At 35.8% G+C, this 16324-nt stretch overlaps 1 protein-coding gene across 1 annotated transcript; it reads left to right on the forward strand.

The window, feature by feature from the left end:
- Nucleotides 785-13644, forward strand: LOC109848964 (E3 UFM1-protein ligase 1 homolog). Its single transcript, XM_020418709.1, has 20 exons — nucleotides 785-1034; nucleotides 1120-1431; nucleotides 2132-2398; nucleotides 2482-2529; nucleotides 4006-4071; nucleotides 4192-4295; nucleotides 9209-9302; nucleotides 9377-9433; nucleotides 9736-10177; nucleotides 10266-10420; nucleotides 10601-10666; nucleotides 10747-10815; nucleotides 11042-11125; nucleotides 11263-11328; nucleotides 11445-11491; nucleotides 11583-11646; nucleotides 12412-12489; nucleotides 12570-12632; nucleotides 12875-12967; nucleotides 13142-13644. The coding sequence occupies exons 1-20, from the start codon at nucleotides 861-863 to the stop codon at nucleotides 13241-13243; spliced, it is 2451 nt and encodes an 816-aa protein (XP_020274298.1). The 5' UTR covers nucleotides 785-860; the 3' UTR covers nucleotides 13244-13644.

Below are 16324 nucleotides of genomic sequence, written 5' to 3' on the forward strand. Positions count from 1 at the left end.
GTTCGGGCGGACCGGTATGAAGAGGAGGCGAGGCTGTAAGCGAGAGTGCAGCGTCTGGGGAGGCAAGGCGGGGCGGGCGGGGGAAGGATGGCAGGGCGCGGGGAGGGAGGGTGGGCGAGGGGCAGGAGCGCGATGCTTGGGAAAGGCTCCGGCCCGACGGAGCGGCGCGAGAGAAGCGAGCTGGGGGAGGGGGTGGGGAGGCGGTTTAGAGGAGGCACTGAAGGCAGGATGTGGAGGGATAAAATCGAGATTTGGCATAGCGAGTTTGTATGGAACTTGGGGAGAGGGCGCTCTGGCATAGTTTTTTTCAAAAAATGGCGGCTGAAACACATTGTTGGGCTTGTGGCACATTGAAAATTAAAATATTGGGCGCACTTGAAACAATTTTCCCTACATTTTATACTCCATGTGTTTGTCATAATCAAATGTATAAATTCTACACATACTCATGTACAAAATTTTCAATGTAGTCAAAATTTTCAATGTATAAAGGAAACTAGTTCAATTGTTTTTGGGAAAGGTCCTTGAATTTTAGAAAAGCTTTTTCTTTTTGTCCTTTTCTTTTTGGGAAAGGTCCTTGAATTTCGTTGTGGGCAATTGGAAATTTATTAGGGAGGAGCACTTTTGTTTTGTGTAGCGAAAAGTACAGAGTTCCATGAAACCCCCAAAATTTATGGGAATTTCTCAATTTTTATAGTTCAGAGGGATATCATTCAAAGCGTCAAACAATTCAGGGGGCTTTCTGAAATCTACCCCTCTACTAAACCCTGAAAGCTCCCATTCTCCTTCAGATCAAAACGCCAGGGGAGGAAAAAGGAAGAAAAAAGAGGGATAAAAAAAAAAGAAAAGAAAAAAAAGAAATGGACGCAGAGCTTCTCGAGCTCCAAAAACAGTTCGAGTCCGCTCAACAAGCGAAATCGAGCGTGAGATTATCCGATCGCAACGTCGTCGAGCTCGTTCAAAAGCTCCAAGATCTCAACTTTATCGATTTCGACCTCCTCCACACTGTTTCGGGCAAAGAGTACATTACTCCTGTAATAATTCTCTCTCCTAGCAAATTGTCGATTCTAAAAATCGACACTTGTTTCTAATTCCTCGATCTTTTTTTGAACTTGTTAGGGTCAATTGAGGCAGGAGATTGAGGCGGAGATTGAGAGAACGGGTAGGATTTCTGTGATTGATCTGAGTGATGTGATCGGTGTGGATTTGTATCATGTTGAGAAGCAAGCGCAGGGGATTGTGGGGAGGGATTCTGGGCTTATGATTGTGAATGGTGAGATTATCTCGGATTCGTATTGGGATTCAGCGGCGGAGGAGATTGATGAGAAGCTGCAGGAGTGTAGCCAGATTGCGTTGGCTGAGATTGCTGCGCAGTTGCAAGTTGGGTCTGAGTTGGTCGTTTCTATTTTGGAGCCTCGAATTGGGAGTATCGTAAGTTATTTTGTTTTATATAATAATGCCCTTAATTTTTTGGACTTCTTGGTTGTGTTTGAAATTGCTGAGAAAAGTAACAAGAGAAGTTGTTTACTTGTTCTAGTTTCAGTCACAATGCGTCAATTTGGCCAGAGTGGAGGTGGGTGGGATGAGGAGAAGCAAACCTAGAACCCGAATATTTTGAAACATTTGTCTAAAATTTTATGAACTTTTCACATTGATATTGACCATAAATAACGATTAGGAGTATGTGTAACTGAAGACACAATAGTCCGGACGATAAATTTTTTGTACGTGGAATAAGATGAAGTTATCATGAACTAAAGACAAATACGGTTTTGAGTAACATTAGTGAACTAGTCTTGATATGTAGCCCAGACATATTGATTACGTAGCATATAGGCCTCGTTTTTGCAACCCTCTCATCAAGCATAGTTGTTAGTTGCCTTGGCAAGGTGAACTTGTGGGCAATACGCTGTTCAAATTTCATCATTCAGAAAAGAAATATTTAGTCAAGTGTTAAGCTTACCTTAGGTAGGTTGAGATCATAAAAAGTTGTATTTAACAATATGTGTGGTTCATAACAATTTATTCATTTCTTTGACGCCTACATGCAGTTCAGCTTGTATAAGTTTTGCAGTCCTTTTCTTTGTTTGTTTGTACAATGAATGTTAACTTATCCTGATGTACTTTGTAGATAAAAGGCAGGCTTGAAGGTGGACAGCTATATACACCAGCATATGTTTCACGTATTTGTGCTATGGTTCGTGGTGCTTCAAGGGGTATAACTGTCCCAACAAATTTAGCGACCGTGTGGAACTCGTTGCAGCAATTATTGCAAGACATGGATGGGGCTAATGGTGTTTCTGTGGAAGGTGCTTTCTTTCAATCCCAGTTCAATGGACTGGTGAAAGAAGGTGAGATCCTTGGATCGCTACGTGCAGGAGTTCAGTGGACACCGGCTGTAAGAATTTTAACCTTTTTTTTTGCTCTTTCTTTTTTCAGCATTCCATTTTCTTATGTTATTTTTGCTAATTGAATTTTTAGGTTTTTGCGCATGCTCAAAGGGAAAGTGTGGATTCTTTCTTTTCACAGGTTTGAGTCATTTGCGCTCTCTTTGCTTTGTACATTGGTATGGATGAAGTTGAGCACATATTATTGTTGTTGTCATCAATGCCCTCCAAGTTGCATAATCATTTGCGTCCTTATAACTTAAATAACATGTTAGGTACAAAATGATGCAGTCATGAAATGGACACAAGTTAGATACAAAATGATGCAGTCATGAAATGGATATCTTGTGTCCACACATAAACAAACACTAAACACGCGCATGCATGCAGCCCACACACGAACACACATGTATAGGTATGTACACGTACATGTATGCAGTGTTTCAAATGTTGGCCGCCATGTCGGACATGTCGGCCGACATGGCAGATTTAGGGGCTAAGGCGGATTTAGGGGCTAACGGACACGATATGGAGCTTTTCAATGCGTATTGCATTTTTAAGGTTCATGTCGGATATATCGGAGGACATGTTGGCTATGTCGGTCGATTTTTCGGTTTGAAAATTTAGCTAATTTTTTAGTTATGTTTATCTAATTAAGTTTGGGTTTAAATTCCTAATTGAATTAATATTGCTTCCAAAGACAAAACTCCGATCATTTAGGGGAAAAAGGACCGAAGTCATTTCCGTCACTTCTCTTATCTTTCTGATTCAACATCTTGTCGGTTTTTTTTCTGAGTTGTTTATTTGACATCAATATTGGAGGATCTTCTCTCTTCCTAACTACCAACATCAGACTTATCTTTTCTCACCACTTTCCTTCAACATCAACTCTAAGTAGCATAAGTTATTTATTTTTTTATATGTTTAGACAATAGAATTTATTAAGTATGTTTAGATTTCATTTATGATATTATATTACACATATGCACACCATCCAATATGACAATCCAATATTTTTTTTCATGTCCCCCGATATATCCTTGATTTCCGCTATCCGCCATGAATTTTAGATGTCCGACATATGAACCCGACATCTGACATTTAAAACCTTGCATGTATGTGTGTGCGTATCGTTTGTGCATGTTCATTTGCTCCAATGCTAACACTATAAAATGTAGTTATCCTTTAGCATATATATAGGCCTTCAAACAGTGCATATGGTATCTTTTTGGAAATCATGTGCGGTTCCTTATTAATTATGAATAGTTATGGTTGTCTCAAGCCATTTACATATTAATATTTGTTTCATTAATTATGACCACCATTGGGAATGGCTTTTAGATCTGGACATTATCCGCACATGACATTGTTTGTACATTGATTGGCTTAATTGGTTGAGTGGGGTTTTTTTGTTGTACTTTCTCTTCTACTAAGTCAGATGTATTTGGTGCTCATTGGGTAACTTGTATATAAAGCATTCTTATTAGCATGCAAAAACTATGCCGGTAAAATCTGCAGATATATTGTCATCTTTGAAGAATAGTAAATTTCACCTTCATATGTAAATCTCTTTAGGATCTTAACTAGTGCCTCTTCTAAATCACCTTCTGGATTGCAGAACTCCTACATCAGCTATGATGTTCTTCTTAAACTTTCAATTCCTCAGCCTAAACAGTACTTACAGGTAATTATCTCAGCCTGAACTTATTTTCTACATTCTAAAGATATAGCCTCCTTAATCCATGATAATTTCTATATCTTGGTTTTAATGTAATCATTTGTGCATTAATGCACTCTCTTATAGTCCAGATATCCTGAAGGTATTCCTCTTGAGGGTGTTTTCATTCACCCCTCGCTAGTTGATATGTTGGATGCTGCTATAGAAGATGCTGTTGACCATGGTAACTGGTGAGTATCATGTGTTAACTTTTTCTGGTGAAGTTAGCATTCTTTATATGTTTCTGCAAATGTTTGTATCAATAAAATTATGCAATATATCATATCATACTCCCTTTAAAAGACGGAGTTGTGGAAAAACTTTCTGAGGACTATATTACCCATATTCTCTTTTGATATTACATTCTAATACTAACTAAACTAAATTAATTATCATCGTTAATTAATTACATTATATGTCACTTTAAGTTTTCATAATTTGGTCTTTAGAACTTCCAACATTATTATAAAACTCTACATCATATTAATTATTAGTAATGTATAATAATAAATTAATAGATAATTTCATGTCAATAAAGTATTTATGGAAAGAATAGAAAACATAGAATTATCCTAAAATCATACCATGAAACTCATATAAGAAAATTACAAAGAGCATTCTTATGTTTAAGTAAAAAGACAGAAGGTACAAACATTAAATTTGAGAAAACATTAGGATATTTAAGCGCATCAAGATACATTATCTAAAATTTAAAAAAAAATGCAGCAAGATACAAGTGGAGGTATATAAGTATAATTTTGGTAAACTACAATGTATTTAAGCTCAGTTAAACCTAGAAAAGATTTGAAACCTTTGTTATCTATAAACAATGTATATGATCCCATTGACAAATAATATTTATCATACAATATGAGGCCAGATGCTTAGCTTATATTTATATAGTAGAGGAGATGTGAAAAAAGTAAAGCATCATATTTTGAATGAGTCAAGATTTTGAATTATTTTCTGAAATTATATACTTCGCTTAGGAAACTTTAGAAGAAGCTTTTGAAGGACTACTACAAAGTGTTGAACATTAAATAAATATTGAAAAACTAAATTCCATGATATCGGGTAGCAAAAATTAGGGATATGTATGTAATACTGGGTGTCATATGAGTAAATATTTATACATAACATGACATTGTAATATGTAATCTAACATATTAATGAATTTTAAACATAAGAATTTGCATCAAGATATATGTTTAAGGTTTGAGAGAGCCTAGAGTGGAGAGATTTAGGAGAAGAATTGTGGCCTTTGTGGGTTTTGCAGGTTCCGATTTTATTTTCCAAACACGATCCAAACCCTAGCCCACAATCAAATTACAAAATGACATGATTTTCTTGATATCTTCAAAGAGATATATCGATCATATTTTCGATAACGGTCGATTTATCAAAAAACTCAACAAACAAAATAAAATAATATAAAATATTACCAAGATAAAGTCTTTAACCCGATATATTTGCTGATATAGCAATATATTGGTCGATATTTAATAGAATGCATATAAGAGCAAATACGTAAAAGTTATTTAGATATTAGTTCCTTGTTTTTAAATATCTAATGATTCTATGTTATTCCCACAAATTTTTGAAATTGCTCATAATTTTAGGGATTAATATTAAATTATTAAAATTTTTGGGGACAAATTATAAATAAGCCATATTTAAAAGAAGTGTTAATTTTTAAAAAAACCCTCTCAACTATGTGGATTGTCTTAAAAACCCCACTCAACTGATTCAATTTGACAAAACCCCTTCATTATTTGGGGTGTTATAGATAATCCCTCTCAATTTTGATGCAATTTTAGAAAATATCTCTCAACTATATCGTATCTCATAAAAACTCCCCTAATATTTTACACTTCTATAAAAAAAAACCCCCTTAACATAGTTACTTCGATATGCGATTTGGACAAAATACCCTCTTGAAGAAAGCAATTTTAATTAAATAGAAATCCTCAACCGACAATAAAAGGATCACAACCAATTTATAATTCCCCCCTCTATATCATCTCTTTTATCTGGTAAAAACCAAGGTAATTCTTTTATGATTGATTAATATTTTTCTCTTTTCAAGTCAAGTACTTATCACATAATAGATAAGCAGAGATTTACTCAGTCTTAAATAAGTTTCTCAGGGGGGGTATCATGCCCTCCATAGTTGAGGGGGAGTTTTCTAAAATTAACTTTTAAACAAAAGCACAACTTAAGGCACATGTGATATTAATTTTATAAGAGTGGAGTTTATAGCAAGTCTATCACTCAATGAATTGGTTTGGGTTACCTGTCTTTAAATTTATCCTACACATCAACTCTAAAAAACTTTTGCTATAAGAACCTCTAAGAAAAATTTAATATTTATTTGTGATGAGTATATGATCGTTCTGATTCCCCTTGTCTTTTATAATTTGTAATAAATTATTTGACAAAATAAATTAAGTTGTCATTTTATATTGCTCACATTCGGTTTATGGAGCTCATAGCTTGGATATGAGTATTATTGTAAATATTGTATTCTTCTAACTCCTTAAGCTAATTTTTTGAATGTTGTTTGACATTGGATAGATATGAATTATTTTATTAAAATACAATCAATGAGTGCATTGTAGGCTGTCTAAAAATCACAATGGATAGCTAATCCCTATTAAGCCCCGACAATGAAAGTTACAATCAGACGACTTTCTAATCACTGCATCCGCAACTCTACAATCGCTACAAACACGACCTCATCTCTGAGATGATTGATCTTGATGGCTGCGACAACAACATGACTAATATTATATTAGCAACTATTAGAGATGCTGATGAGCAGTGTAATGATTTCATAAATAAAAGGTTGGACTTAGTTGGTGAGTTGCTTGGTAGAGAGCTGTGGACAAATATTCATCTAAAAATCACAATGGATGATTGATCCCCATCAAGTTCCAACAATGGAAGCTACAGTCAAATAGCTTTCGTGCCGACAAACGAATGTTGCAAATAGAGGACTTTTCACACAGATCGAGAAGAGTTACAATTCAACGACGCTTCCGACAGCTGATGAGAACTTTATTCAGTGGCCTTCATAATCAATCGTGAGAGTTACAATCTGACGACTTTCACACCCCATAACAAGCAAAAATCAATGAGCCATAGCCTTTGCGATGCTGTAATGGATGATGTTACAATTCAACAACCTCTCCCAAACGCAGAGTCCACTTCTGCGTTTCCCAAACTCAAAACGCATACGAACTGTGCGTTCTCTAGTTGACATTCAACTCTGCAACGCAGAGTTAAAACACAAAACGCACGGACTGTGCGTTCTTCAGCAAACACCCAACCCTGTGTCTCAAACTCAAGACGCAGAGCTGAGGTTCAGCACACAAACGACCTGTGCGTTTCAAGTCTCTAACAGAGATTTAACTCTGCGTCTCAGGCTTTAGACGCAGAGTTAAGGCCCAGAACGCCAAAGTAGGCGTTTGACTTGTTCAAACACAAGCCGAACGGCCTCAAAACCGTTATCCCACGTTCTGAGGGATTTTCGCCCACTTAGGAGCGGATTTAGGGGTTGGTTACACCCTTAACCCCCCTATAAATAACCGACTTACTCAACTGAGTAAGGGGTTGACGTGTGCTGGCACCAAAACCGTTTAAGGTTAGTAAATCTCAGCAGCTAAACCGCACGGAGGAGGAGATTTCTCTGAAGATCAACAAACTACTCAGTAGTTAGCAAGTCAAATCTGAGGGGATCCCTTCATCAACGGCGAATCAACTTGGCTATCAACCGAATCTTCGGTTCTAACAACTCTGTTACAGAGTTTCAACTCGCTCTGAGTTCTGAAACTCCTTTAAGAGTTCGTAATTAAGCTTGCAACGCAAGTTAATTACATCAATCAGTTATTCAGTTTTCACCAACTCTTTTCAGAGTTTCCAACTCGTTCTGAGTTTATTAAACTTGTTACGAGTTCATCACACAAGTCAATCATTCTCGTGAGATAGCACGGTCAGATCGTCAACGGAGAGCAAGTTCGACGCAAGCAATCGAAGGAGGCACTCCATCGCTACCAAGAAGAACCCAGTTTTAAATAAAGGGGAGAATCAAATTCATTCTCCTTTCTTTTGTAATCAGAATCCAAATTGTAATCGATTTTGAGAGAATACAAGTTAATTTTTCTTTCATTGTCTTTTTACATCAATTTTTCCACAAACATGCATAATATGTACAAATCATTCTCAGACTATATTTTATAATTTTCTGAAACTAGAGAGTAATCGTTTTGACAGATCAATTAGTATTTGGGAAGATGTAAAAAGAGTACAACATTAGATTTTGGAATTGATCACATAATTTATATTTTCTTTCTTGATTGAATTTGCACATTCTAACTTAGAAAATTCTAGAATTTTTTTTTTGAATATCTATAATGCTCGATCGCCAGATAAACAACAGGTGAAAGTAAACAACAGGTGGATGTGATTTTTTTATAACTGAACAAAATCCTTAATGACTAGATAAAACCTACCATTTTCCTTAATGGACTCTGTGATTTTTTTATAACTGAACAAAATCCTTAATGACTAGATAAAACCTACCATTTTCCTTAATGGACTCAAGAATTTATTTTTTATTAATAATAATACTTAATGACTAGATAAAACCTACCATTTTCCTTAATGGACTCAAGAATTTATTTTTTATTAATAATAATAGGTTTTTTCCATATTGGTCCCTTACATCATTAATATTTTGAAACTATACATTCAAATTACTATTTAATCTTAAAATATTAATATTTTAAGGCTTTAAACATCACTATTTCTCTGAAAGACAAAATGTTAAAATCACACATGGAAATATCCAAAAAAATTAACATATTACGATAAATTAAAAGTTTTTTACAACCATTTTATAGTAAATAAATAAACTTAAAGTTAATAATTGTAATATACAATTATTTAACCACATGCAGTGCACGTGCATTACACCTTGTATAGTTAAAACTCCTAAGAGGTTAAACTGAATCTAAGTCACCTCGTAATTTCTAGTTAATATTTTCAGATATCCATTATTTTGGTTGTACTATCTGAATGTAGAAAGCTATTACTGTTCTTTCAGGATTGACAGTCTTTCAGTTCTGCCAGCGTATGTTGGAGGCCGGGATGTTACTAAAATCTTGTCACATTGTCCCTCTGTTCAGAAGGCGCTTAAGGTTTTATTTCATCTCCTCCTTGCTAATTTGCTTTTGTAAACATTTGAGTTATTAATTCTCCTTTGTGTTTTCAGTCCTCGAAAGCAATTGTATTGGGTGAATCATGCATATTTAGCAGCAACTATATCAAGGTACAGTTCCATAGAGTATTACTGTTTCCTATTTTGGGAGTCATTACCTCTCAAAACGCTTATTTTTCCCTTTCAAAGTTGAACAACACATGCAAACTACATTTGCCTCTGGATAAAATCTCTGCTACTGTATGCTACTTTATTCTTTTATCAGCATTGGTTCTTATGTTAACCCTTATATACAAACTGCAATTGTATATCAAATGTGGTTTAGTTGTAAAGCATGTTGCCTAACTGTTCTCTTGCTAAAGTAAGATGCCTTAATGTGGACATTATGTCTTCTCTGTTTGTTCATGTACTAGGGTATGTTTGATCAAATGGAGAAAGAGATGGATACATTTAGCTTGACAAATCTTGCTGGTCAAGGGATGCATACTGACTCGCATGCAGCTAATGAGCGTAAAAGTGGACTCAGTTCTTGTGATTATTCTGAGCTGAAAGAGACCGGTGGTGATGGAGGCAGCAGCAAATATGTTTCTGAAAAAGGGTCAAAGAAGAAAAGAGGAAAAGTCCAGGGATCTGCGAAGACAGGAGCATCTGAAAGCGATTTTGATAGCCAGGAACATGTTCCTATTAAATTCAAGAAAAATCAGCGAAAAACCAAAGATACAGGTCCTTCTGATACTAAATCTGGTACTAGAAAAGGTCTGGACAAGGTGAGAGAGGATAACTTGAATGTGCCATCTGAAGAATGGATAACAGAAAAGATTCTGGCATTGGCTCCTGATCTGGGTGAATTAGGAGGTTTGTGCATAAATAAATTGATAGTTGTTTCATGGACTAGTGTTTATGTGTCACTGATATATTTTCACTGTTATTGGTTGCCAATTAGATCCTGAGGATCCAAGTTCATTGCTTAGAAAGTTGTCCAATCATTTGAGACCAATGCTGCTCAATTCATGGAAAAAGAAAAGGAATTCAGTGATGTTGGAAAATTCCGAGAGAAGACGTCGGCTGCTTGATAATTTGCAGAAGCAGCTGGATGAGGTTTACTTCTTCCTTTTTGCAAGAGTTGTTGCTATATACATCTCAGTTTTATGTCAAAATTTCTTTTTCTTAACATATTTCTATATCATTGGTGTTTGTCAATGCCATCTTGCTCAGTTGCTTGTGTGAATGTGCTCTGATCTCTGTGTTCCTCGTCTTTTTGACCTATATGTTTCTTAGGGTTTCTTGGAATTTCAGCTTTATGAAAAAGCACTTGATCTCTTTGAAGATGATCCTTCAACATCTGTAAGATTCACGGTCAAAAAATTGCATTGAAAATTTTCTTAGGTTTGTTACATGATCAATAAAGTTATCTATAAATGCAGGTTGTCTTACACAAGCATCTGCTTAAGACCATGGCTGCATCGATTGTGGACAAAGTTATTTCAACTTTGGTAAAGATGTCAATATTTGATCAATATTTTTTTATTTTGATTGTGAAGAATGAACGCTGAAGAAGATAAGGTTTACTATAAAATGTCTTCACTTTATAACTATGACCAATCTCTGTTGGTTCCTTATCAATCCTGGAAACTCAAAGACCTCTTTGATTTAGTGTCGTCCTTAATTTCTAGATGTTCAAGGTATTAACTTCTACTTTGTATTCTTTACCATCTTCAGGTGATGGATGATAAATTGAAGAATGGAGTTGAAGTTGGTGATACTGAAAGTCCAGGTTGTGGGGACCAGAGCCGTATCTCTTTGGTCTGAAACTCATTTCTATCTAGCATACGCCTCTAGTATTTAAGTCATCTTGTTCAAGTTGTGTCTTCTTCCTTTTCACACTAAAATTGCTTCATTCCCTTGTTGGGCGTTTTATTAACATTCTTTCGGTTTTGTAGGCAAAGAGCTTGCCTGACTCTCTATCAGTGAAGGCACAAGCAGTGGTTGAAGCTTTGGAGGCGAAGGTTTGTTTTTTGAATATAAAGAACTCCCAATGTTATTTTCATTCTAGATTCTTCTTCACTTTTGGATCAATGATGTTAATGATTTTCTAACATTCTTCTAATGCTTGTATGTGCAGAGTGTAGAACCTTTCATGGCTGAACTAGGGGCATTAGCAGAGGAATGGTAAGAACAACCAACACGCTATCATGTTTGTGATTTTGATCCCTTAGAATTTTTTGCTTTGTTGTTTGATACTTGCTATGCCATTATGCAGTGGACTGCTATTGAAAAAGCTTGACAAGAAATTAGAAAGGACGCTATTGCATTCTTCTCGTAAGGTATGGCTGTAAAATTGATGAAAGCAACGTAAACAATGGTTTTTCGCTTACTATTCTGCATGTTCTCTTCTGTTTTTATGCTACGCTATTTTCAGTTATTTTCTTACTCGTCCGTCCATAACCTAACGCATACATTTGCAAACATGTATCCCTAGTCTAAATAGTTGGCATCCCTTTTCATGTTTATATGGTATATGAGTGGCATACTGGTGGTACTTTTGTTATTGTAAGTAACCTTTCAAAATGGTGGCATCAACGTGGCAAACTGGCAATTAAGCACAATGCATGAAATAGAAACGGGAGACACTTATCCATGAAGATTCTCCACATCATATTGAGAAGTCCAAAAAACTGCTGCAATACTAATTTTTATAAAGATTATTAACTTGCCAGACATTTGTGTCTGATGTTGATTTCATGGGTAAGGAATCTATGAAAGAAGGTATTGCCATTTGTTTGGTGTAAAGTACAGTTCTAAACTCAGATGCCATGATGGTTTAAGAAAAAAGATCAAATAAGGAAACATCTCAATGGAAAAACATATTCTTACAAATCCAAGGTGTTTGTAATCTTAATAATATATTTGAATAGGCAAAAGCAAAAATTTCTATATTTGAATAGGCAAAAACAAAAAATTCTTGTATGTTAGATGCGATGTTTTGTTCATTTGCATTTACTTAGCACTTCATTCATTGGATAATGCTCACTTTTATGTTGAAACAACTGTTTATTACCTGTTGTGATTCTGACATAGTTTGATTTCAGGACTTGACAGCACAAATTTCCGCAGAAACTGACCCGATTGCACTTCTACCGAAAGTTGTTGCCTTGCTGTACCTGCAGGTAAGTTAACTGTTGGTATTTTACATTTGCATACCTTTAATTGCATGAAATACATACTTTTCCCCTTGTCAATTTTTTAGGTATACAACAGGGCTCTTCAAGCACCTGGAAGGGCTATTTCTGCTGCTGTTTCTCGTCTAAAGGTAATACTGTTCTGATTCTTGTATGTATATATGTCGTAGATATATCACCATGAATATCTAGCTTAAACATTTCCTGCAGGATCAAATAGTTGTTTTCGGTAGATTTTTATTTATGTTATTTGCTGACTTACATACACTCTCGAATGTGAATCAAATATGTAGAAGTATTGTTTTGTAATATATCTTCCACTCAGATTCAATTTTTGCTATATATTTATTATAGTTTGTTGTGAATATAACAGGACAAACTTCCTGATCCGGCGTATAAGATCTTGATGGATTATCATAGTGCTACTGTCACTCTTTTAGCCCTACAAGCTGCTGCAACTGGAGATGTGAGTATTGCTATCCATGCCTATATAAACATCACAGTGCTTTATAAATACATGCTTGCTTGCCTTTTTTCTTGCGTGATTATAGCTTTCTTATTTTGACAGAATTCACGGATATGATATTTATGTTCTAGTTTGTATTTGCTGCTGTAGTGATGTGATCTTATTCTTGTGCAGGAAGAAGATTGCACATCTGACAGGATTCTAAGCAAAAAGGAACTATTGGAAAGTAAAATGCCAGAGCTGAAAGGCTTGGTATTGAGCAGTAGCAGCACATGATATGTAGATTTTTCCAGAATCAAAAGGCTCCAGGTCATGTGTACTCAAGACCTGACATTCTCTGATACTTTCACTTCAAATAGCTCGGGCAGTTTTTATCGCGATACTTTCTACATGGCCATTCATCCATATAAATGTTATAGATGAAGTTTCAGTCATCACCTCGTAATATTTTTTTCGAGGAGCTAGTTGTGTTGTCGTGTGATCTGACCTGGTGATTTGATGTAAACTGATCTCTGTAGAATAGATATACTATACCAGCTATGTTTTTACTTTCTACACAAAAATGTACACAAAACTTTTGTGAACAGCATATAGTTGTCTGGGATGTAAAAGGCTATCCTCGCTGACTCTTAAACAGAATATTACCAAGAAACAAAGTTCTTATGCTGCTAAATCTACCTCCAGAGCTCTAGTTCTTGTGCACCGCATGTATGTGCTGAATTGGATGCTGTATTCAATTTGGATAGTGGTGCTTATTAAGTTAAAACTCTCGACCAACTATGTTATATAGTAAATTCTCTCCTTCGAACTAGCTCTTCGGATCCCTGTAATCACCACGACAGAACGAGCAGAAATTCTACGCATCGTCGCCCTTTATGGCTGATTTGCATATCAATCGTTTCATTTTTCTTTTTCTGCCTAACCCTTCTGCAGAAAAAAATAACATCTTGTCACTCACTTTATTATAGAACTACTGGGAGTCCTATTCAAGACAAATCTCTAGATTCGGTTAACGGATCAAACAAGCAGATGTTTAAGAATATCACTTGAATGACTGGGGTATTTCTAAAGATGTAACATATGTTTTCATAATTTTAGTCGTATGTTGCGCCCGATCTTGATGCCTCTAAGCTTTTAAGTTTGTCTTTCATATCTTTGTTAGGTGATCACCCAGTTTGCTTGCTTTTTTTTTCCTCCCAGTACCTGGATACCTACCTGAGCAACAATACGATCGACGACCACGTAACATAAGACAGTGCAATATCTCTATAAGTAATAAATAAATAGATAAATAAAGAGAAAAATGTAACTTATATATCAGCACGCCATGCTCACATGCTGTGTAGATTAACCTTTTTCATATTTGCTTTAGTTTAGCTATACAGGGGGCAGAGACTTTGCAAATGTATGAGCTTTCCTTTTTTCCCCTCCTTTTCTTTTCTTTTTAAAATTTCATAGGCTGTGGATAAAATCTACCTTTGATACTGCTAGATAATTGTGTAGTTACCTGTGTTGTCTATCTCTAATTCGGGTTAATTAAGGATTTACCCTGTGTGAGGTATCACATTGTTCGAGGAACCCTGGAAGCATGATACAAAATTTGTAGAGAGCAAGTGTATCGTGTGGAGAAACGAGTACCTGCAGACATTATACCAGCTGGTGATATGTAGTGCAGCCTGCACATGACATGACTGTGTTTGTTATGTTTGTTATGTTTGGGGTTTTTGTTTTGTGGGGGTTTGTTATGTTTGCTTCCTTTTGTTTTCGACAAGTACCGTGTATTATTATAGGGTTAATAGCGGATAGGCCCCTTGTACTATAGCCAGTTGCGCATAGTTTTATTTTTGCAGATAGACCCCCAGAGTGAATTTTATCGACTCTTTTACTCTCAGATGTCTATTTGTTAAGAAAAACAGTTTTACCTATATACGGTAAAAGAGTCAAAATATCGCACTCAGTAGGGTCTACCTGCAAAAATAGAACTACAACAGGCCTACCTGCAATTAACCCTAGAATGTACAGATCTTCCAAGGCCTTGGAGAAAGAACTACCTGTTACGTGCACATCAATGTTGGTTTCTTTTGGTTTTCAACTTGTCAGACCTTTTACTGACATTTTTAAACTGTTTAAGGTTTGTGTTTTTTTTCGAGTCTGAAGGTTTCTTCAGGCTTTAAAATATTTTTACATTGAAGGAATCATTTTGCTTTTGAGTGGGTCTATGCTATAATGATTATTCAGTTGCAAATTGTCAAACAGTTTGATGTCATGATTGCAGGTTCCAATGATTATTTGTCATCCTTTGTTAAAAAAAAGAGTTCTTACAAATCCCAGCATAAAAAATTTCCTTAGCAAAGTAACTGTTGATGCTTTACCACCTTCTTTTGACAGTTGAAGTGAATCTATTAGCATGCCATAGTTGATTTCTTTTGGCATGTCTGCTGCTTGAATTTCTTGTTTTATCGTTCAAGATCCAAAATGAAGGTCTATTATTCCAACGTCTTGTCATTTTGGAGCTTACCAACTCTGATTTTTTAAGTACTTTCTTATTGTGAAAAAAAATATCTCCGTATCAGCATTTTTCTTTCTTCTGAGCATAATTTTGTTCTTTGATAGTCTTTTCAACCAGGTTTCTTTGTGATCAATTGGAAGTTAGATGTACTACTGATTCTGAGTGTTTCTCATTGGACCTTTTCCCCTTCACTTCCATGTTACGGTTCAGGTAGATATCAGACCATACATCAACATTTGCAAGAGGCTTTATCGGCTTCAGCGCTGAAATGAGATCGAAATGATTCTTGCAATGATGGTAAGTTGATCCATAAAGACTGCAGGCCGCGATGGATATGGCATAAGTATGAGGGAGGTCCTATGTTTCTTATCAGTCGAAAAGGCCGCACTTGGCCTACTTCCTGCATGGAAGTTCCCTACAACTAAGCCAAAAATTCAAAGTCATGGACTCGCGACGACGCAGCATCTTTTGATCAAGTCTGCTTCAGAAATTCGTGTCCAGTAAAATACAAACCTAGAGTAGATCGCTCTGATACCATGTCAACGAATCCTGCCACCGCACCAAAACAATTTGAAGTTCTCGAATCGTAGTGTGGGTTGAGGGTTACAGTTTTATATTATAACACCTTGCAAAACAAGTTTTCTTTCCTTTTCTCCCCCCCTGAATCCACCAGCCAACATAAAAAGGTAACAAAATGATGACTTAATGTGCACATATGGTAACATGTAGAGGGATGAGCAAAGAGGGAAAATAGAATAAACACGCCATCCAGATTAAGTTTATGACTATCTGTGGGTATTTAACAGTAAATTGGTAGAGAGAGTACACCTTTGGATCTTGGTTCATGG

This window comes from Asparagus officinalis, chromosome 7 (assembly GCF_001876935.1).
Source record: "Asparagus officinalis chromosome 7, Aspof.V1, whole genome shotgun sequence".
Lineage (NCBI taxonomy): Eukaryota > Viridiplantae > Streptophyta > Magnoliopsida > Asparagales > Asparagaceae > Asparagus > Asparagus officinalis.

Bases quoted from the DNA above. Each gene is read 5' to 3' on its own strand.
- LOC109848964 (XM_020418709.1), top strand. From the start codon at position 861: ATGGACGCAGAGCTTCTCGAGCTCCAAAAACAGTTCGAGTCCGCTCAA. The intron at 1,432-2,131 runs GTAAGTTATTTT...TGTACTTTGTAG, and splicing joins AGCCTCGAATTGGGAGTATC to ATAAAAGGCAGGCTTGAAGG. The intron at 10,421-10,600 runs GTTTACTTCTTC...TATGTTTCTTAG, and splicing joins TGCAGAAGCAGCTGGATGAG to GGTTTCTTGGAATTTCAGCT.